This window comes from Chinchilla lanigera, unplaced genomic scaffold, assembly GCF_000276665.1.
Source record: "Chinchilla lanigera isolate Chin_1 unplaced genomic scaffold, ChiLan1.0 scaffold00015, whole genome shotgun sequence".
Taxonomy (NCBI): domain Eukaryota; kingdom Metazoa; phylum Chordata; class Mammalia; order Rodentia; family Chinchillidae; genus Chinchilla; species Chinchilla lanigera.
Genome location: NW_004955416.1, coordinates 16,713,326 through 16,735,759, shown reverse-complemented (window position 1 = coordinate 16,735,759; position 22,434 = coordinate 16,713,326). Strand labels below are relative to the sequence as shown.

Sequence of the window (22,434 nt, the reverse complement as noted above, 5' to 3'; positions counted from 1 at the left end):
ACCTGTAGTTACCTCTGACTCCTAGAGAGCACAGGTCACATGATATTTGCAAAAAAGAGCAGCTGTAGAGACAAGAGACCCCAGAGGACAATCCTCACAACCCTCTAACTCCAAAGAAATCCATCTGCACCCCAGGTTCATCCTTATTCCCCAGGGTTCCATCTGTCTACACCACAACTCTCTCACCCCAGCACAACTCAAGATCTGACAACTACCGCCCTTCCAAAACCCACATGGCTTTGCGTCCACTAACATTGTCCCCATGAGCACCCCTGTGCTCCTTGGTTTCAATAGTGCTGGCTTCCTTTCCTGCTCTCCCTGCCCGCCAGGAACAGTCACGCCCTCCTTTAGAGCTGCAGCCTGGGAAGGAGCCTGCGGCCCTCTCCACCCACCCTGCCCCGTCTCTGTCTCACTTCTAATGTCAGCTGAAAATATCTCTTTTCTCCTTTTAATTACTTCTCTGTTAGTGCCCTCATGACTCAGGGCTTTAATTTATTCACCAAACAATGTCATTACACCACTGTTTTCTAATTTATACCGTGTATAGGCAGTTGGCCTCTGTTGTCCAATTCTGCAAAATATTTCAGAAACACAGAGTTCATTCCTATTCCCCATGGCCTCTGTCCGGCAGAGACTGGGCAGTGTACATGGTTACTTTTGTAAGGAGAGCACAAGAAAAGAAATCTCATCTCATGTGAAATATTTGGAACACAGAGCCAGCCCCTACCCCACTCAGTTCTACTCAAAGAGCTGTTTTGTCACCTTGCCCCAGGCTGAGAAATGAAAGTGAAGTGAGTTTGGGAGAGTATTTTTCTACAGAGACCAAGCACTCTCAATTGAGACTTAGAGAAATGAGGGAAAGAAAACCACAGTAAAAGAGCACAGGAGTACAAAGGCTGGCCTTTCTGAGGATGACAAAAAACATCAGAATTTGTGAACTGTATACTTCTTATTTATAGTGCAAAACAGGAAGTCTGCATCTTGATCACAATTATTACTAAATTAAAGTACATGGATAAATTTCCTGGAATGGTTTGACTTTCACAAGTCTTACCATGAGGGCACTAAACTCAACTAATTCCATCTTACACCAGAACTCTAGGGCTGACCTCAACTTAATTTAAAACCTTGAGCTTTGAACATAAGTGCAAACAATTAATTAACTTGCTAATCATTTCCCCTGCTATGGGGACTTTTCCATAGTTATTAACAATAATCATGTGAGTAAACTGAAGAAAATTGTGATACAGAAATAATTTTCTGAGAAATTGAAATAATGAGCAACATTTATTGAGTGCTTGTTAGGAGCTAATTACTATATGCTTTAAAGATATTACTCCATTGAATCTTCTCAGCATTTTATGGTCCTTGTTAGTATGATGATTTGTCCTCATTTAACAAATGAAGCATCCATGCCTTCGAGGTTAGGTGGCTAGCTCAAGGTCAAGAAGCTGGTAATGTTAAAGTAGGGCCGGAGTCCATCCCGTCTAATTGCACAATCCACAGCCTGAGCACTCCACTGTAGTGTGCATTTGCATGTGCATATGCCTGCGTGTGTATGTATGTCTGTGCCTGCTCATGTCCACTGCTCAGAACTTGTACTGATCTCTGCTTGGGGACTCTGTTTTGTACCACACAGGTAAAAACCTTCCATGAATGAAGAAAGCACATTGTCATAAGGACAAATCCACCAGTGCCATAACTTAGCCAACCCTACTGTACTACTCCCAGTTTGGCCTCTTCTGCATACTCCTTTGCGAAAGCACAGGACACGTCCACTTGTTCTAGGTCCCATGGAACAGAAACGGAACAGCATAACCATAGAAGGACTGCTCCAGAAAAAAGAACCCATTCTAGCTCACAGCCTTTCAGAATCCCGTGGCCCTGAACACTTCCCCAATTCTGGGCAACCAGAATTATAAATCCCAACCCTGCTGTGCTCTGGATTGCACCTGGGGATGGGAAGAATATGCCCTCCCCTGCTTCCATGTCATTTTTCATACCACCAGATGCATAGCAAGCAGACAGCAGGCCACCTGGTTTACCACATATGCTCAGCTCTTTGCATATGCCGTGGTGGTGGCATTTACTTAAAGGACATAGGTTAGCCACCAGCAGCTGTGATGAGGCTAGAAGGGAGAGCAGGAGGCCAGTGTCTGGAGCTTCTGTAAGGAAGCTGTTCACAGCTCAGTGCTCCCAGGAGGGAAAGGCGGCTCGGGGATCTGGCCATGGTGCTGAATCCAGGTTGAGTAAGGGGTGGGGTCATGAAGGCTTGAGAGTTGAGTGAGCTAAAATAGTGATGGTAAGAAATCAGCTTCCCTGCCAAAAAGAAACATTTTCCAATATTCCTTTGAGAATGTTGGGCTCTTGATCATGCTTAGAGAGATGAACTGGCTCTGCATCAATACGAAAAAAGAAGATGAATTCTGGAGCAGACACTGATGGGTATAAATCCATATCTTCACTAGCTGTATGACCTTGGGCAAGCAACCTTTCTGAGTCCCAGAGTCTTCATTTGTAAAACAAGAATTCCAGTTATTCAAACAGGATTACTGTTGGAGGAGTGCCTAGTATAGAGCTTAATGTGATAAATATTTCTCTCTTTTTTTCTTGGCTTTGTTCCCTGCTTACTTGTATGTGTGTGCACATGCACATACACACACACACACACACACACACACACACACACACACACACACAAATTCATTAGTTTTCTCCCTCTTCCTATATACCACTGTAAGCCACTGCAAATACACCTTCAAGGACGAATCTGAGACCCATGTCTCTCCTGAACTCCTCCCCAGCATCCCCAGTACCCAAGAACCTCTCTGCCTGGTACAATCAGCACCATCCAGCAGATGACAACATATTGTCATCACTAGCCTAAGAAAGTTAATTTTATCTTCCCTACTAGACTGAATATCCCAACTCCCTGGGGGCCAAGACCTCTATTAGGACCTCCATTCTTTCCCCATTCCAAGTCACAGTGCTAGCACAAGGGGACACTTCGAAAGCAACTATCACCTGCATTTAACAAGACCCATCACTGTAGCATCCATATAATCACGTCATATAGATTTTGAACCATACAATCATTTCATGCTTTCAAACTGCTTTCCACTTAGTTTCTGGCAATGATCCAACTACCATAATATCACTAGTAAAGCCAAGGTTGTTATGCGCTTTCTGTCACAGGAAAGGACACACAGTAAGGTGACAAATGACCCATGGTTAAGTTTTAAAGCAGGATCAAAACTCCGAAGTTCAGAAAGCAAGTGAGTGTCCCTGAAGGTGGTGGCAATCGCTTGAGAAACAGCCCAGCATAGCAAAAAACATGTGCAACTTGGAGCCTGAGACCTGGGTCCTGGTTTGCACCCCAGTCCTCCTAACTATGTGACCTTGGGAAATTTACTCCCTCCAACTCCTCACCAATAAAATAAGGATGATAGTAACCACTGCTTTATCTTTATACTGCATATGAATTGAGATGGCACTTTTGAGATGTGGTTTGTGAAGCACTATAACCTTGCTGATTACCAAAGCATAGTGCTCAGAGCACTGGCCACGAATCATGAGAGAAAGTATGCTAGGGGACCTCAGACCAGAGCACAACAGTGTCACCCACCAGCCCCACTCTCTGCTCCCATGCAGGGCCCCAAACAAATGCAGGTGTTTACTGCATAGTTGCTTAGGGAGACCTAAGAGGTGCTTGATATGTTCACACATCAATTAAAGTGTAAGTCTGGAAAAATGAAAAGAAGAAACTCCATGAAATTGTGGTACAGGGTACGATCCAGAGCTGTAGAAAAGAATGGCACCTGCTATGTGCTAGGGCTTCAAATACATTATCACTTCCAAATTTCTAAACAAGCCACGAGGAAGATGACTTTATTTGAGCTCAGAGACCGAAATGACCCCACCAAGGTTTTGCAGCCTGCTCAGCAGCCTGGCTGAGACTAGAGTCCAGTTCTGATCAACTCCAATACAAGTGTTCTTAAACACAATATTATTCCACTTATCACTGCTTTACCAAAATAAAGGAGATGGGGGCAGCACAAGAATATCCTAGCTCATAGGTCTTTTGCTAATGAAATAACCACTTAATAAGTGCCGTTCATGATCTCCAAAAAGTCCAGTGTGGGCTTTCCAAGCGACTTGGTCACAGCAAGCTAGGTTTTCCCCCAGACTGCTAAGGTACAAGTAAAGGTCAGGACCAATGAGGGAGACAAAGGGAAGAGTAGTAAAGATAACGGGAAAAGTAAGAAAATAGAAAGCTGCTGGGACTCAGGACACAAGAACGCAATTATTAATATTCTAAATGGAGTTCTGACTGCTTAAGCTTTATTTAAGAACATGCCTGACTGTATAATTACAAGGGCTTAATTTGTTTTCTTTTCCACATAATAAACAAAGAGCACATGGTTGCTCTTAGCAAACACCACCCTTCATGGTGTCAACAGAAGCTCCTGAGGCTCCAGAAGGACATTGGGTATGGGGGGCAGCCCCACTGCCACTGCGCTGGCATCACTGGGCTCATTAGATGCAAGAGAGAATAAGAAGATTGCAGTGCACATTCACTCTGGGAGGAAGACCTTGGGGTTGGTGGAGGTAAGGCCAACCTCTTTAGCACCTTATAGGACAAGTACTGCTGGGACATTTGGTCTGTGAGGTGCTGATACCATGTGCCAACAGATTCAGTGGGCATGGAGGAGGCTGTTCCATCTCTGAAAGTCAGAAGCCTACTTCCCATGGCCCTATAGCTTTGACCAACTCCCTCAATGCCTTTAGTTGGCCCTTGGATGTACCCAACTGACCTTAGACCAGATCCTGAAAAAAGAGTAGGCACCGCAGGTCCTACTGGGAAACCTTCCCAGGCAGAGGGAATGGCACAGGCAAAGGCCCTGAAGGAGAGGTGGCTTGGCATATGGGGGTTTGGAGACACAGTGTGGTCAAAACAGAGAGCATTGCAGAAGGTAGAGGGGAAACTCTGGGATTGCTCCCACACCCACACCATGCCATTCAGCCAGGACTCCTGGGCCATGCACTCACCTGGCAGACTGAGGCAGGGGAATTGGCTCATACCCTAAAACCATCAGAGCCACATTCAAAATGATCAGGCTAAAAGGCTTAAACAGCCTCCTTACAGGTTCCACGGGAAACAGATGTAGGAAGGATGGAGCAAGACAGCCCAAGCCAGACTCCTGAGGAAGCTGTGACCCTTAGCACACTTATAGGTGAGACAGGCTGGGTCCCAAGTACAGAAACACCCACACAGTTTCTGGACAAGGAATGGAGGCACCAGGTAGATGCATCTGGCAGCAAATGAGAAGTGGGCTGGGTTGTCCTGCAGTCCCAAATCCCCTTCCAACCTGAGCAGCCTTGCTGTCTCAGCTCCGCGGAGGGGTGGTCCTCAGGTCAAAGACCTGCCTGGGAGGCAGGGTTACTTGGAAGGAAAGGCTGTAGCCCTTTTGCACTACTGACTTTGGAGCCAGAAGGCAGAATGTAGGAAGTAGTATTGTCAGCCCGATACCACGATTAGTGTGTCCCACCAGCCCGTGGCCTCTTAAACACATGGTGCCTCTGGACACAACGCACACAGTCCCCCTACCTCAAATGTCCTCATCATTCCCCCAACAAGCCTCTTTCGGATGTTGGCACCCTCCAGCACCATCAGATTTAGGGGTATCTGTCTTCCCCTAGAAAGCTAGCACTGCTGTAGCCCTCCCCTTCTCCAAAGATGTGTCATCTGCCTTTGGTAAATGTCCCCCGGCAGCCAAGTCTCCATCCCACTATGCAGCAACTGTCTACCCCATCTTGTTCTCTCACACCAAACTCTCCTGTTCAAAGCCAAATACCTAAACTTAAGTCACCCTTGCATCTTTGCCTGGAGCAAAGCAGAACCTCAACAGAAGCCCCTGGAGGGAATTAATGTGTTCATGTCTCAGAAAACCAGCCATGACCCCAAGGGCCACTGTAAGCGACTCTGTAGGACTCTAAACATAAAAACATCAATATTTAAATGTCAGGCTTAAGAGACAAGGAAATTTGTCCCAGGGGAAGAGGCTGACATCATTTGCATCAGCAATATTCTTTACAAAATCTTTATAACTTGATCTTCCAACTAAGACACAGTGGATTTTTTTTCTGGTCTCCATCCTTAGTCAAATCAGAGAGTAAGGTGTTTCCCAGCCAGATTTTCCAGAGTGCAGTGTTTACATGAAATCCTCCCCAGAACCCCAGAGCAGCCCCTGCCCTGCAGCACCAAGCTCCAAGGAGGTACCGGGGCAAGTCCTCAGCCTAATATTGCCTGGGCCTGTGCTGGGACCATAGGAAAAAACATGCCTGAAATATACTGCCTGGTGCTCATCAAAGTCTTTTACCAACATTATTCACTCAATCATCACAATAACCCTGTGGAGCAAAGTGCTAGCAACAGGATTGGACCCATTTTATGGGTGAAGATACAGTATAAGGAGAAGGCTACCTGTCACTCTTTGAAGAAACAGGTCTGTGCTACATCTTCATCCCCATAACAAGTGCACCATGCTCAGGGCATGATGTACAGCAAAAGGGCCAGAGAGCCACACTCTCGGAGCATGGACTCTAGGGTCAGCTTCCCAACAGGCCCATCACAGAGTCCCTGAGAAAGTCAGGTGAACTGAGTCAAACCCCTCCACCTCGGCCCAGACAGCAGTGGGTGTCAGCAAAGAGCCCAGGGCAAGACAGACACAGCCCCTTCCAAACACAGAGAGAGGCAGGTGGCCCCAACTGGTGCCCTCCCATGCGACCCTCTAGAGAATTCTACCTGTATCTCTGTACAAAGCAACAAATAGGATGGGCAGTTTCAAATCTGTGGAAAAGGCCAAAGACTCAGTGCCATTAGGAGAGACAGATGCACATGAGCTCTAAGGAAACAAGTGTGAGAGAAGAGGAGCGCATCTCAGGGCTGAGGTGGGCAGCAGCAGATGCTTAAGGAGCCCGGGAGTCACACACCCTGCATCCAGGCTGACATCTCGTGCACCTGCCTCCTGCTCACTGCCTCCCCTTCCTTTTCTCTGGCTCAATTCCCTCATGGGGGTGACAGTGATACGCTGATCAAACTCCCCCCAAATGACACCAGTGCATGGCTACCTGCCTGGGGCTGGCAGGGTGCCCATGCCTTGAGACTGCCCTGGGAGACCAGCGGGAGTCCTGAGGGGCTCCAGCCTCCCAGCACAGAGCCCTCTGCCTCCCTGGCCCTTCAAGTTTCCACTCTCCCTGCACAGAGGGTGACAATCCCAGAGAAGCTGCAGATCCGGTGCTTAAAGCTTGGGATTGCAATTGCCTTTCACAAAAACCGAACTTCTGAGATGGCCAGTGCACAGGACATGCTCTTTACTGAGCACCTACTGTGTGCAACCACTAAGGTAGGTGTGTATGACACTGCTCCTTTGGAGGGGGCAATTAATACTGAGATTGAACCCAGTATCTATGCATCAAGCTACATCCTTAGCCTTGTATTTTATTTCATTTTATTTTTTAATTTCTTATTTTATTTTATTTTTTGAGAAAGGGTTGTACTAAGTTGCTCAGTTACCCAGGCTGGGCTCAAGCTTGTCATCTACCTGCCTCAGCTTCCCACCGTGCTGGGACTGTAGGCATGCAACTTCACTCCCAGCTTATAACTCCATTTTTAATCTTCACAAAAAGTCCCGTGAGATGGTAACTATCTCCCAGTATTCAAAGAAAGATCCAGGGACTCGATTCTTTAGCCAAGAATACAAATGAAAGAGATGGCATAGCTAAATTAAGGTTCATGGCCTGCTTCCAAAATGCATGTCATTTTCATTCTTCCATTCACTCCCTCCCTCTTTCATTCATTCTTCAAACATACTTTTAACATCGAAGAAATATGACTTAAGAAAATCTAGCCTTTGCCCCCAGGGATCCTTTACACTACTGGGAGAGATGGACCTTTCTACAGGTGTCTTTCAGGTCAGAGTTAAGCAGGGTTCCTCAGATGGGTCACCAGGTACACTGGAGAGACCCTGAGCTTCAACTGCAAGGCAGGGGTGAGCTCAGGGCTGGTTTATCCTCTGGGGCACTCAATACCCTTCAAACCCAGGACATCACAATGGTCAGATCACCTAGAAGCCACACTGACAAGACTGGAGCTCCTTAGGCCCCAAAGACAAAGGGGTTAACTCAGAAAGAAATAAAACTTTTCAACCAATCCATCAGGAAGAAACAAGGGAGAAGGAGACACGTGACTGCTAGCTTGCCACAGAATGAAGAAGAACAGAAATTAATGATGACTCCAAAATAGCCGAGAGACTAAGCTCATTTTCTAAATCTGTCCTTAACAAGAAAAATGGACAAAAGAGATGTGGACAAATGGGAAGTAATGAAGCCTTAGGGGAGGGTGAAAAGGAAGAAAATGAAATCTACAGAGAATAATCAGGGCTAGGAAATATGAACACATCATCTAATCTTCAAGGCTAGGAGACACACAGGTCAGAGGCTGGAACGTTTACTCAGCATTTCACTGAGGTTTAAATAGTTAAAAGTGGTCAAGGTCATGAGGAAACTCCTCAAGTTCAGTCTAAGGGGTCCTGCAGAACTACGATAACTGAAACCAGAAAAAACACAGCCTCAAATCAAAGGTGAGTCCAGGGAATTTTTCTAAGAGAACTGTGAAATAAATATCACAGACGGGCCAGCTAGGGAAGCGTGTGGCCACATCACCCAGGTCATGTTGGTTCTGCTCTGATTGGATCAAACTGTTGCACACGAAACAAGTGAACAGAAGAAATTATCAGGGAGGACTTGAGCAACTCAGGATTGCAGGGGTCTGGAGAAGAGACATAAATGGACAAGAAAAGAGAAAATCAATTTAGGAAAAGGCCTCCTGTCTCACTAGGGAACAAGGAGCAATTCCTGTTCGGGTCCCCAGGAGAGGCGACTGCCCAGGAGACTAATGGTGTCAGTGGACTGGGAATTGACTTTCTTTAGAGGCAGTGGATAAACCTGTGAAAGCTTAGAAGTTCCAGCTGCAAATGTGCACTTGGTGCATTCTGCAGGAAAACTCATTTTGGGTTCAACTAAGAGCAAGAAGGGTCTGCTTAGAAGAGGAATAAGAAAGGCTCTGTTTCAACTCATCAGACGCCACAGGGGCTGGGCTCGCGGGGGGATTGGTGGACCCAGGCACATCTGCAGACACAACCTGGTGTGCCTGTACAGGCAGGAGGGGCCCACTGTGAAAGCTGCATACCTAGGCACATCACAGGATGTCAGAGGATGGCTCTTCAGTTCGTTTAATCTGCCCCATATCCCCTCCTTCCCACCTCCGAGTCCCAGATTTTGTAATGGGTCACAGTCCTGTCTGAGACTGAGGCCAGAGACAGGTAGGACTGCTATAGAGAAAGCAGCTGCATGCTCCCTGGAGACAGTGGGGTGGGAAGCTGCTGTCCCTGAAGTCATTCACATATCATAGCATGACTTGTCTTTACCTCCTTGGTCACCGGACTCCATTCTGTGAGCTGAACACACACTCTGGGTGCTAATGGCCCTCCTGAGTGTCAACCAGGAGGCTAAGAGACTCACCCAGTCTCCACTAGAAACCAGGTCCAAAGCTGGGCTTGGTTTTGGGTATTCCCTTATCAGCATCTCACGGCCCTTTCCCCCAAAGCTCCCAAATCTGAGGAGGAAGTTTATCATCTGAACCTCTGAAGTGTATTATCTCCCGCTCCTCTGCAGCTGATTCCTGAACATGACAACAGTCTGGGTCGCCCCGAGTTGGCCATGGCCATCAGAGAGTAGAGTTATTAAGAGGACAGATTCTGGAGGTCTAAAAACAAGCTACCTGGACTTGGCTTCTGGCTCTGTCACTTAGTAGCTGTGTAATCTTAGGCAAGTCACTTAAACTCCCTACCTCGAATTCCTCGTGTGTAAATGTGGACAACAGCCATGTCCATTCTGAGCATAAAAGGACATATTCAGTGCATGGCATATAAAGTGATGTCCTCTGAGCTCATTGTATAGGAATGCTCCCTTTCAAGGAAGGTTGGAGGTGGGCAGAAGGAAGTGGCTAGGGGCAAAATTAATTGATGACCGCTTTCCTCTGGCCCTACTCCTTCATGGTCCCTGCAGGGTCCCAGCTTCAAGCTTTTTTCCAGAAGGAATTCCCAAGAATGCTATGAGGCCAAGGCTGGGCCAGGCACAGCAATGCCTTATTTTAGGATGAGGACACAGGCTGAATGAGGTAGGCAGCTTATCCAAGGTCATCTCACAATGAGAGAAAGAGCCAAGAGGATGTGCAAGGTATGACCCCCAGCACTGTCAGAGCCAAATAACACCACTCACAACTGACAGCCATTCACACAAGTATTCCCTATTCAAGTGGGCCCAAAGGCTAGCATTCCCTTCTCCCCTGGCCACCACCCAGCCATACTACTGCAGATCATTCTGACTCAAGCTTCCCAAATCATTAGATTCTGTGAAAACCCTATTCCACTGACAAATGGCTCCATCTCCAAACGCCGTCCCCATGGCAATTCTTTCAGAGCTCACCTGATGGCCAGATTCAATGGCCTGGAACCATGAACATGAGTCTCAACAGCTCCAGGAGGAAAACAGCTAAACACCCCCACGGTGGCAGCAACCATGGTGCCCTGAGCAGGCTGTGCACCAGCCCAAGCCCACGCCTCCTCCAGGGCCCAGCCCAGTGCTCACCTCCTGCTCACAGCCACCAGCCGTGTCAGCCCTCCAGCTTAAGGCTCCGCCATGCCTCACGCAGGAAGACCCTGGAGATTGTCAACCACTGTAAAGCACATGGAGGAGGGAGCTGTGTCCCAAATAGCTGAAGACAATTAATAAAGAGCCACCCCTTCTTACTTTGCACTAGTGCAGGCATTTCCATTAGAGGAGGCACATAGCTCTCCCTGTCACACTGCCTGAGTGTCCCTCTCAAGCGGTTCAGAGACCCTTTCTGGGGAGTGACAGTAAAAGCACTCTCTGTGGCCCCTCTGCTCCAGGCCCTGGTGGCAGACACTGTTATTTCAGCCTTATCTTTTCCTCTTTTTCTCCTAACTGCAGTGAAAGTTTCTTCCTGTCTCACACCACGTGTCCACAGCAGGTCAGCTGTGGCTTCACCCCCATCATCTTCCCAGCACGACTCAGGCTAATGGAGCAGCCTTCACCTGGAGCATTAATATGCTCTGCTCACGGCAGAGAGAAGCAACGCAGTAAGCCCCACACAGGCTCTGGAAGCTTCTGCTAAGCAAGAACACAGAATTCCTGTATGCAATGCACCCATTTAAAGTGTATAGTTCAAACTGCAAACAGTGGCACAGTTTATAATCCCAACACTCTGAGAGGCTGAGGCAGGAAGATTGCAAGAACAAAACCAGCCTGGGCAATTTGGTGAGACCCTGTTTCAAAATAAAAAATATAAAGGACTGGGAATATAGCTCAGTGGGAAGGCCCAGGGTTCAATCATCAGTACTGAAAAACTAATAGTGTATGGTTGAAAGGCTTTTGGTATATTCATAGAGTTATGCAACCATCACCATGATCAATTTTAGAATATTTTCATCACCCCCCAAAAAAACATAAGAGAATAAGGCATAATATAAACATTGTCACATCCAGAATAGTATTTTATAAACAGCTGAGCCATGTGTCCAGCCACCATACCTCTCTCGGACAGCCTAGAAAAGAGTTTTTAATCTAGGGTCTGAAGGAAGTGTGTAAACGCCTGTCAATTTGTACAAAATGAGAGGATTAAGGTATAAATATGCAGTAGGTTAAGTAACTTGCACAAGATACACACATTTATATGATAAAGCCAGAATTTAAACTCAGTAGTATGGCTCAAGAGCACATAATATAAATTACTCATCAAAATAACCAAATCAGTGATGGGGCTTACTTAGAGGCAATAGCTCAAGCAGCCAGCTTTTATTGCCCTTTTTGTTTTGTTTTGATACAGGGTGTTGCTAAGGTGGCCAGGCTGGCCTCCTACTCTTGGTCCTCCTGCTTTAGCTTCACGAGGAGCTGGGATTACATGTGTGTTCCACCACGCCTGGCTCAAACACTGTGTCTGATGGAAGCTGTGAGCTGGCAGAGCTGTCTGAGAAGAAAGCTCAGAGGTAACTTGCCTTTGTTGTACACTTTTACACTATACTTCTTGTGCTATGATTCATATTTATATTTGTACATTCTTGTAACACTGGTGCTTTGTCTGTATATCCTTTCTTTTAAACAAGACTTCAATGGTTTCTGCCATATATAAGATGCCCAGGGAGCTCTGACTAGATAGGATTCAAGGAGAGTAAACTAGACACTACAATAGCAGAATCCCACCCTGGGAGTACCAAGAACTATGTCCCAGCCCTGGGTCTGTCTGCTCTTACTTATGAGAATCACACTCATAGAAATTCTGCACTTCGGACTCCTTCTCATGCACAGAATAATCAAGTCACTAGTACATCAGCAAATAACTACTGATACCCACACTGGCAGCCATTGTTCTAGGTGCTGGGTTCCCAGGGGTCAGTGGCGCACATCCTGACTCCATATGAGTTCACATTCTAACAGGGGAGACACAGTCTAAACTACTAAACAAAGAGCTGAATGAAAGTGGGAGGGACGATCAAACAGTCAAGCCACATGATTCACTAAATTGTAATAGAGCTGTGGAGCTAGAGAAAGTCCACCAAGTTTGGATGCTCAGAGACCACCTCGAGAAGAAAGTAATATGACAGTGAATAGTAACCAAGGGCCAGCCATGCAGAGATCTAGGGCAGAGGACTCATCCAGGTCAGATGGATCAACAGGTACAAAAATTCCAAAGGAATTAGGAGCTTAGCACATTTGAGGAAGTGAAAGACAGCTCAGGGCTGTAGCAGAGAGAGCAAGGGGAAAAGTACTAGGAAATTAAAGAGGGAGATAGAACCATATCAGTCTGGATCCTGCAGCCATAGTGAGGGGCTTAGCTTTTATTGTAAGTAAAACAGGAAGTAATTGGAGAGCTTTAAGCAGCAGAGTGGCACAATCGGATTTACGTGTTTAAAATACCACTCTGGCAACTGCGCCGAGAATGAAATGTTGCAGACACAAGTGGAGCCAAGAAAAGCAGTCAGGAGGCTGCTGTCACAGCGCCAGAAGATGCGATGGTGGCTCGGGCCAAGATGGCAGATAGGGCAAGAGGAGTAGATGGATATAAAATATTTTATAGAATATTTGAATAGTGGAAGGGTAGGGAGGGGAGCTAAAGGAAAGGGAAGGCAGTCAAGAATGACTCCGAAGGTTTGATCTAAGCAATTTGGTGGTTGGTAGGTATCAGTGATAGGAACAGACACACTGAGGGTGAACAGATTTGGACTGAAAAGTGGTCAACAATCCAAAACCCCATTTGGGCCAATGTGACTTTGGTTTAACCATGTAAGTAGAGATGTCAACTGGGCATCCAAAGGGCAGGGACAAGAACAGCAGTAGGAGCACAAACTTGGGAGTCTGGGTCTAGGACTCCTTCCATCTTTAACTATCTATGACTATGAAACTGAAGACCAGGGAGCAAGGAGGAAGTCTTGAGTCTTTTGTTATAGCTGTTAAGTTCTTTCCAAGCACTGACTTACTTAAGGTTCAAAAGTATAATCCTAGGAAGTATGAGGAATTTATACATTTACCTCAAAGCTCATGGAAATTCAGTAGATTTTCCAAGGTCAATAGCAGGATGCAGAAGTCTAGGATTTGCACCTCAGTCTTTCTATCTGCAAAGTCCATGCTCCTGACCACGGTTAAGAATATTCAATGGCCACATTCTCCATGTAAAACAGAGCCTGAAGAATATTTGTAGAGCAACAGTAGTGGGACAAATCTGCCAGCCACCAATCTCTTTGGAACTGGGAGAAAAGATGCATTGCGGAGGCAAGGGGCAGGCAGAGAGGTAAAAGTTTACTGATATAATGGCTATATATCATCTTGGAACTCAGAATCAGAGGTTATGTCTAGTGATTTGCAATACATAACCTATCATCATGTTTTTATCCCAATAATCTCAGGAAATGTTGTTTCCACAGCTAGTGTCTGAAAAGGTAGGGACTCTAGCCACTTCCTCTTTTCCTGTCCACCTAGCATTGCTGCCTTCCCTTCCTTGCAAACATAACATAGTTGACACAGTTGTGCCCAAATCAGGACATCCCCCACCTCCCTACCCCTCTCCCAGCTGAGGATCAAGAGTGTGTTTGCTGACAACAGAGTGAGAAATAGTTCAGTCTGACATCTAGAGCTTTCTGGAGAAAAGCAAGAAACTGAACACAAGGGAGATCCCACCACAACCAACTCTAAGGGATTAAATAAATTCCTTTGGCTTGCTGGAATCTTATATTAAATATTCTTGGAAATAAGTAGGCCATAGGCCAATGCTAAGAAATCTTTCATAATAAAGATATTCAGTCTGTAATGTAACTGTTGTTATAGGATTTGACCTGAATAGAAAAAGAAACTAAACACAGCTTTCTCAACAGAGCTCTCTGAGGATAGATGGTGCTAAATCCCCAGGAGGAAATAGCAGCTCTCTAATAAAATTTTAAAGACCCCCCCACTCCTCCTATAAGAAGTTCTTGCTGTGAAAACCAGAGAGACAGAACACTCCTGGGATATAAAAAATAAATGGACTTCAGAGTCAAAGGGATTGGAATCCACACCCAGGCTGTCTCCCAACTTTACTGTATGACCTTAGGAGAACTCAGCTGTGACTTCCAAAACTCAGTTTTCTCATCTACAAAATAGGAACAGGGGAGCCTTCCCTTAGGATCACTGTGAGAAGTAAGTGAGCTTGTATTTGCAAAAACACTGGGCATAAGTTCTCACCCTTTGTCTGTTCTCTTTGGAGACTAGTTTTCTTAATGCAATTTTCTAAGTATCATGGGTATTTTTTTAAGGGCTTCTGTGAAAAACATTTCCCCTCTGGCCCATAAGTGGGGTGGAAAGACTCCTGGAAGGAGAATTAGAGGACCTAGGTCCAGTCCCACTGTTACACCCCAGCAAGAGATCCTCACCAGGCCTGTCTCCTGGGCTGTACCATAAGGCTGTCTGCCACACCTCTGGCCCAGGATGGTTATAAGGATTCAATGAGATAATGTAGGAGAAAGCACCCTGAAGAGCATGAAGTGCTCTCAGGTGAAGGGAAGCTTCTTCCCTTCTGCTGGAGAGCAGCTCATAGATAGATGGGTATCTACATCACTCTACTTATGAGGACCCCAGATGGTGGAGATCCAGCTGTATGTGAGCCATGCCAGGGAAAACAAACCCCATAAAGGAAGAGTGGAGCCAGCTGCAGCAGAGAGGCTCAGGGGATTTAGCAAACAGTCCAAGTTCAGTGGTCTTGCTGGATGTGCCTCTAATCAGACAGAGATAAAGAACATTGTAAGCGTATTACTAACAATTGCTTAGATCCTGTCTGAAACTAACAGTGCCTCCAGAGGGGTCCGCATGGGTCTAGAAGTCAGCAAGGGAACCAAATCCATATTCAAGTCAGAAAGACACCACAGTCGAAGACGTGAGCATACCAGTGCCTAGAGAGAGGGAATGCACTGCAGAGGGAAACCCAGGATCTCCAGAATTTTTTTTTTTTTTTTTTGTCTTTTTGAGACAGGGTCTTGCTATGCAGTTCAGGCTGGCCTTGAACTCGCAACAATCCTCTTGCTATGCAGTTCAGGCTGGCCTTGAACTCACAACAATCCTCAGCCTCCTGTGTGCTGGGATTACAGGTGTGCGCCACCACCTCCCCCATCCACAGCGATCTCCATAATTTAAATAAAAAAGGTCAGGATAGCCATTGTGGTTACCTTAGCCTTCCCATTCTGTTCTAGTCTCACCACTACTAACAATAATAATAATAGTGGACATCATTATTAGCCTCTGTCATTTCTGAGCTCTGTTTGCCAGGCACTGGGCTAAGTGCTATAGGGGGCATCTATCAGTAAAACATTACCATGTCCCGTGCCTACACCAAACACTATTATTATGCACACTTTACAGAGTAGCAAACAGCTATTGCAATTATCAATTGAGAAAGCCGTAATCACAGCAGACCCTCAATCCATATACACATACGAGGGCCAAGAATCTTCCCATCTCTCAACAAGGATTTCCCTGGCTATATATTAATCAAAATCTCATTTTTAACATCCATTTTTAAAAGATAGAGAAAGCTGCAGCAAACAAGAAGAGAAAGTCACTCAGAAACTTTGAAGTGGTGATGGCTCAAGAGTTTTGATCACCAGTCTTCTTTGTAGTAAACAACTTGGCCTTAACTTGGCTCATTTTCTGGCATGGGGAAGAACTGTACGGTCTAATGTTAGGGTTCAAGTAAGGGTGAGGGACAACTGAACCAATTGGAAGGACTTAAGATAACTTGACATTGGTAGAGGGGCAATGACATCACTTCCTGCTTCTTATTCTGTACAGAGGGGAGACAAAACGACTTCTCAGCCATCACCCTAAAAAAAAAAAAAAAAGAAAAAGGCGCCAAGCCAGGACTTGGCAATTAGTGTTGGAGTAAGTGATCATCTTGTGATTGCTCAGCTGGGGCCTGAAGACTTGTAAATGCATTTAGAAGACAGAAATAGAAGATGTTGTGAGAGAGCAGTGAAACCTGGCCCATTTGCCAGGAGAAAATGTCCCAAAGCTGCCGGGAAATTCACTCAGTCGGGATTTGGGGAGTATCTCCGTAAATGGGGAAGGTTAATAAATAAAACCCATGGATGAAGCCAGAGCATATGCCTTACCCTACCGACTCGCCTCTCTGTGATCTTCAGCTTCTCTGGAGTCCCACGGTGTCTACCAGAGAGCTTTGGTGGGGTGTTGACTCTCAGGCACAGCCAGAACCAAATTAAGGATGGACTCTGATAATGTGCACTGCCCAGTGTCCCCCTGGAGCCAACAGCAAGCACTCAGGAGGAGCAGCCCACATGTCCAGGGAAAACAGTGCCCAAAGTTCACAGAATCATCAGGCCGTACCCCAACCAGACCCCTGCCCCAGTGCCTCGCAGATCTTGCAAGTCCTACCAGCCTTTGTCACAGGCTCTTCCAGGGATATCAAGGGCAAGCCAAACACATGTCCTAGAAAGCCACTTCTGAGACACCTGTAGCCAGCACCCCTGCTCTGCTTCACTGACCCATAGGACCATGGCAGGCCCTGAAGCTTTCTCCATCTCCCTGAGAGCTGCAGGTGGCCTGATGCTCTAAATGGCCCTGAGACATGAGAATCCGGTCCTGTCCTCAAAAGGGACAGGACTTCTATACTAATGGTTCCCCTCCCCCAAACTGACCCTACACCACAAATTAGCACTCTGCCCGTGGAGCAGTTTTGTTTGGTCCATGGAGTTGAGGGTTTTGTTTTCAGTCACCAGTATTTAAAGTTTGAGTGGTTTCACATGCTCTCCAGCTCATTTTAGAAAAAAGCAGCAAGTCTAGCGAAACTGTCCCCACAGCCACATGGCAGCAGTCAGCTGGAGCCGTCCACTAGCTGCGCCATCAGAGGGGACATGTGGTCCCCATCCTCCACTGTCCCCACCTGGTCTGTCTAGGGCATGTGGCTTGTGACCTTTGTGTGAGTTACCATGAAAAGGGAGCCTTCTCAGATGTCCAAAGCTCTCTCCCTTGAGACACTTTACAATGAAACTCAGATCTCAAATAAAATAAACACCTGGAACATCTGGTCCAAGGCCCTCCTAGGGGCCCATCTCTGCCTATGGCTGCGCAGAACACACATCAGGAAAACCTCACCACAGAGACTACACCAGGGCAAGGGGCAAAAGCTAAATCAGAGAGTTGAAAGGAAGGTCTCAGTTCCCCGCAGCTAATACATCTGGTCCTGAGCGGTAGTCATGGAGCTCACTGTTTCCAGAGAAAAGACAGATAGTTCAGCACAAAGCAGAGGTGGCCATAATTAATGAGTATTTACTAAGCACTCACTATGTGCAGAAGCCCAAGGTTAAGGCCAGGACCCTAAGTACAGAAATTATTACCCCAGTACTCAACCACAATTTTCTAGCATCTCCCCTTTCTCCACTTGCAGTGTCCTCTATTATCTGATAGCTTCCCCCTGGAAGTTCTACTACTTTCTTTTTTCTGCACTGGGGATTGACCTCAGGACCTTTGCACTGAGCTACATCCCCAGCCCTTTTTTCCTTTTTTGTTTTGACACAATGTATCATCTCACTAAGTCCCTAAGTTGTGTAAGCTGTGTTTAAAACTTTGATTCTCCTGCCTCAGCTTTCCAGAGGACTGGGATTATAGAAGCACACCCCCACTCCTGACCTGTGCTTCTTAAGGAATTTCTAGCCAGCCAAGCTGCCCTTCCACTATCAGATGCAAGCAATCAGTAGTGGCCAAAGGACAGACTAATTGACATGCCATTCTTCCATTTTTCTCCCCAAATGCGATGGACCCTACCCAATTCCTACAGAATCTCTGATCTTTGGGGACATACCCATTGGGTATTCAAGATGGCCACTGTCCCTGAGCTTCTAGAGAACTGGCCCAGACAACAAGCACCACCCAGGGGTGTGGGAGGTTGGAATTTCTTGCCATCACTCCAACAAGGTCTCATTTCCTGCCCACCAGACCTCCCCAGAAAATGACATCTTCCCACTGACTGCCAGCATCTGTCAGCCCAGAGCCGGACTTGAGGAGGAAGTATCAAGTCTGATGATTCTTTCCCACTGAATCCAATTGGCACCAATCCCTAAGGAAGCCATTCCACCCATCAGACATAGCAGTGGAGGAGAGACAGGCCAAGGGAGGCACAGACAGACAGGAAGCCCACCCACTGCTGTGTTCTCCAGCTTGTCCCAAGCAGAGCTGTGTGACCTTAAACAGCTGCCTACACACACACACACACACACACACACACAAACCTGCACCTGGTCTCAGAGCTGTACAATTCAAATTATACCTGAAGAGAATTCCCTGTCATTTCCATTCCCACAGAACTGCAACTTTCATCAGGAGATTCCCCCTTTTAGCCCTGGTCCTAGACTTTTCCTTCTGATGGGAACCTCAGAGGTCACCAGATCCACAATCCTCATTTTAAGAGGCAAAGCTGGAGGCCCAAGAAAGTCACTGCACCCACCCATGGGCAGCAGTGGTGGAGTCAGCTCTCAACCTCAGTCTCCAGTGTCCTGGGGCCAAGGATGTCTCGGTGTGCACCCCACTGTCCCGCAGCTGCTGTACTCACATGTAGCGCAGATGGGGGTTCTTGGCAAAGGCTCTGGGCTGGATGCTCCGGAGTCCCGAGTTCTTAATGGTCCTGGGTAGAGAGGAAAAGAAAGTCAGTGGCACTCTGGTTGCTGAGGCCCCGGCCTGGTCTCTACCTCATTATCTCTATTCACCCCTGGGTGGCCCAGCAGGGGCTCAGTAAGCAGCACTTAGTCTCACAGTCCTCAGTGCCAGGTGAGGGGTTGGATTGCAGCCAGTGGTACAGAGTTGCCCCTCTGCCTATTGGGTCAGCGGGTCTGGGCCAGCAACCACAGGCCACAGCCCCTTTGCTGCCTTCTCCCCCACCCACACCAATTTCCCATCACCACGAATACTGAAGTCCACCCAAGGACATGGCTGGAAATCTAGTGTTAGCTGAGGACCTTCCCTCAAGTCCAGAGCTAAAGAAGGAACAGCAGGCCTGGGTATGATGCCAGCCTTGAAACCCTGACACCAGGGTGCAACCATGCAACACCAGGCCCGTCCAGGCTGGGGTGGGACATAAAAACAGGTCCTGATATCCCCTAAATGGGCAGCACACCCCTCATGAAAGAGGACCCACGAGAGATAAAGGACAAACAGCAGGCTTGCTGTGACTGTCATCCCATGGGAAAGCAGACTGGGGACATCCCACCGCTTCCCCAGAGGGTGGCGCACTCACAGCTTCTGGAGTCCAGTGTAGAGCTCCATGTCCACCGCATTCAGCGTGTGCAGGCTGCGCCAGTTCTCTATGTGTCTGTGGGAGGAGAGGACACAGGGTCAGAGGCAGAGTGAAAGGCCAGGGTCAAGTCAGCAGGCAGCCACACTGAGGGCACAGGCTTTATAGCCAAAGGGCCCCAGCTTTAAGGACCAATTTGAGGGGGAATCGGGTGTTGTTCAAACGCCAGTCAAACCTCCTACCAAGTCACCAAGTGTCTCTGAGCCTCAGTTCGTTCCTCACTGTGGTGAGACCCATGGTGAGAATGAGGTGGATTCACAGATCCCAAGTACCTCACCCTCAGATCCGGAAACCCTGGAAACTGGATCTTCCTCCTTATCTTCATGACTCAGTTTCCCCCTGTTTCCTTTCTTTTGAGAAAGCTCTTTTTTTCCTCAGATCCTGCCCACAAAGACAATACAGAAGACAAGGCTTTTAATTGGTAGGTGTGGCTTGCTCCTAGGCATGTCTTCTGGGTATAAAAGCCCAGGAGGATACACACCAGACTTGGGCAGCCGCCTCCGGGTGACCACAACCAGTCTACCTGCAGCCCATTCAGAAAACCAAGGGCTTGATTTAGAGAACTGACTTCAGAGAGGAGGAGGCTCCCCAAGGACCAGGAGGCACCGTGAAGTTGGGGAGCGAGAGTACTGCTCACTGGGTAGTGCAGGAGCTGTAGTAGCTTTGTCTCCAAGGCTGGGTATGTGTGGCTTTGAGCGAGCGCTCTGCACTCCCTGGGCTCTGCTTTCCTCATTTGTAAAGGACATGATTGCCCTAGATCAGCAGTTTCTCTCCCTTTTCATCACGAAGATGTCTTTTTAGACTTTTTCCTAAGAGACTTCATGTTTAAGGAGGTTGGTGTCTAGCAAGCATACTATATTTATTAAATAATAATTAATTCATCTTCTCAGATTTATTCACCAATGATAGAAATCACTGCCAACCAGAGCTTTTCATCAACAGACACAAACCAGTGCTACCTTGCCCAGTGCATAAATTCCAGCCCAAATGAAAGAAACCCAAGACCTGTGTTAGCGCAAGGAGGCTTGTCTGGATATGGGTCTGTTCTGTTAGTTCCTTAATATTGAGAAAATGCCAGGAACAAACATCCCTCATTACATCCCTCATTATAGCTTTATTGATTACCAAGGCCCTTTCCTGCTGAAAAGCTGTGCAAAAGCTGACCATTCACATATCCCTGCTGTCCCACAGGCACCGAAGGACCTCAACAAAAGGCTTCCACAGCCCACCCCTACCCTCCTGGGCTCTGATCCTCATCCACGCCCACGAGATCTTAAGTCCCACCTCAGCTATGGGTGCAGAAATGTGACAGCTCACCCTGGGACAAGGCACACTGTGGCCAGAATAGTGACAGCTACCTTCCCCAGACGTCTCCTCCCAACCACACCCATGGCTCTGCCATCTGCCACCAAGTCCAGCTAGAGCCAAGAAGGCAGCAGGGCTGTGGCTGCCAGGGCCTCTGGAAGCACTTCGGCCCCGCACAGAGATGAGATATGCCGAGAGCCCGTTTTGCTCCACATTCTCCTGGGGCCCCTGCTGAGCAGCCAGAGACACTGGCATCTGTTGGGGACATGGACCAGGTGGTCAGGTCGGTGCTGCATTCCAACTCCAAAGCCTTCTCCCTGAAAGTCTCAGGGCACCAAGGCAGTCTGCCTGGTCTGAGCCCACCAAGGCAGGGAGCCTGGCAACACTTCAGATGAAAAGGACAGTCAGGAGGGGTAGGACCACCTGTACCACTAAGTGCCCCCAGCATTTCCTCCAGGCCATGGGCTGTGCCAATTACCGAGCAGATTGCAGTGTTTGTACAGCATGCTGCTTGCCCCCAGAGCCCGGCTGCCTATAAGGAGCTGCTTCCAACATGGGACTGTCGATCATGTTGTTTAAATAAGTGAAATCATTTTTCTCAGCCCACATTAGCATTCCATTAATGCATCTTTACGATAGCCTGGCTGTCAATCATCACTGCACTCTACAACTTTGCTCTCTTCAGTCCTCATGTCCGTAGGCCCACAAACTGACCCTTCCTGACCTGCACACACACTGAGCGAGGGCAGGGGTATGAGTGGATGAACCAACCGGATGCAGATAAAACAACCACTCCTACTTCCTGTTTTGCCTGAAATTTTCTAAATAAGGGGATAGCATTTTTACAGCCTCAGTGCAACAGTTTGGCTTGAAGTTGGGGCTTAGCCAGCTATGGTGGTGAACGCCGGTCATTTCAGCACTCTGGGATGCTGGGAAGGAGGACTGCAAATTCAAGTCCAGCCTGGGTGACTTAATGAGTTAAGTTATTAACTCATTACAAAAAATAACAGTAGGGTTGAGGATGTAGCTCAGTGTAAAGACCCCGGGTTAAATCCTCAGTACCACTGAAAAAAGACAGAGAGAAAAGAAAGAAAGAAAGAGAGAGAGAGAGAGAGAGAAAGAGAGAGAGAGAGAGAGAAAGAGAGAGAGAGAGAGAGAGAGAGAGA

At 47.3% G+C, this 22,434-nt stretch overlaps 1 protein-coding gene across 4 annotated transcripts in view; it reads right to left on the bottom strand.

Moving 5' to 3' along the window:
• Positions 1–22,434, bottom strand: part of Ntrk3 (neurotrophic tyrosine kinase, receptor, type 3) — a 365,258-nt gene that overhangs the window by 282,429 nt on the left and 60,395 nt on the right. For all 4 annotated transcript variants that reach the window (XM_005381579.2, XM_005381580.2, XM_005381581.2 and 1 more), the window contains exons 2-3: positions 19,907–19,981; positions 19,226–19,297 (exon numbers count right to left, since the gene is read on the bottom strand). In XM_005381579.2, the coding sequence (XP_005381636.1) occupies positions 19,226–19,297; positions 19,907–19,981 (147 nt within the window). The remainder of the gene's footprint in view (positions 1–19,225; positions 19,298–19,906; positions 19,982–22,434) is intronic.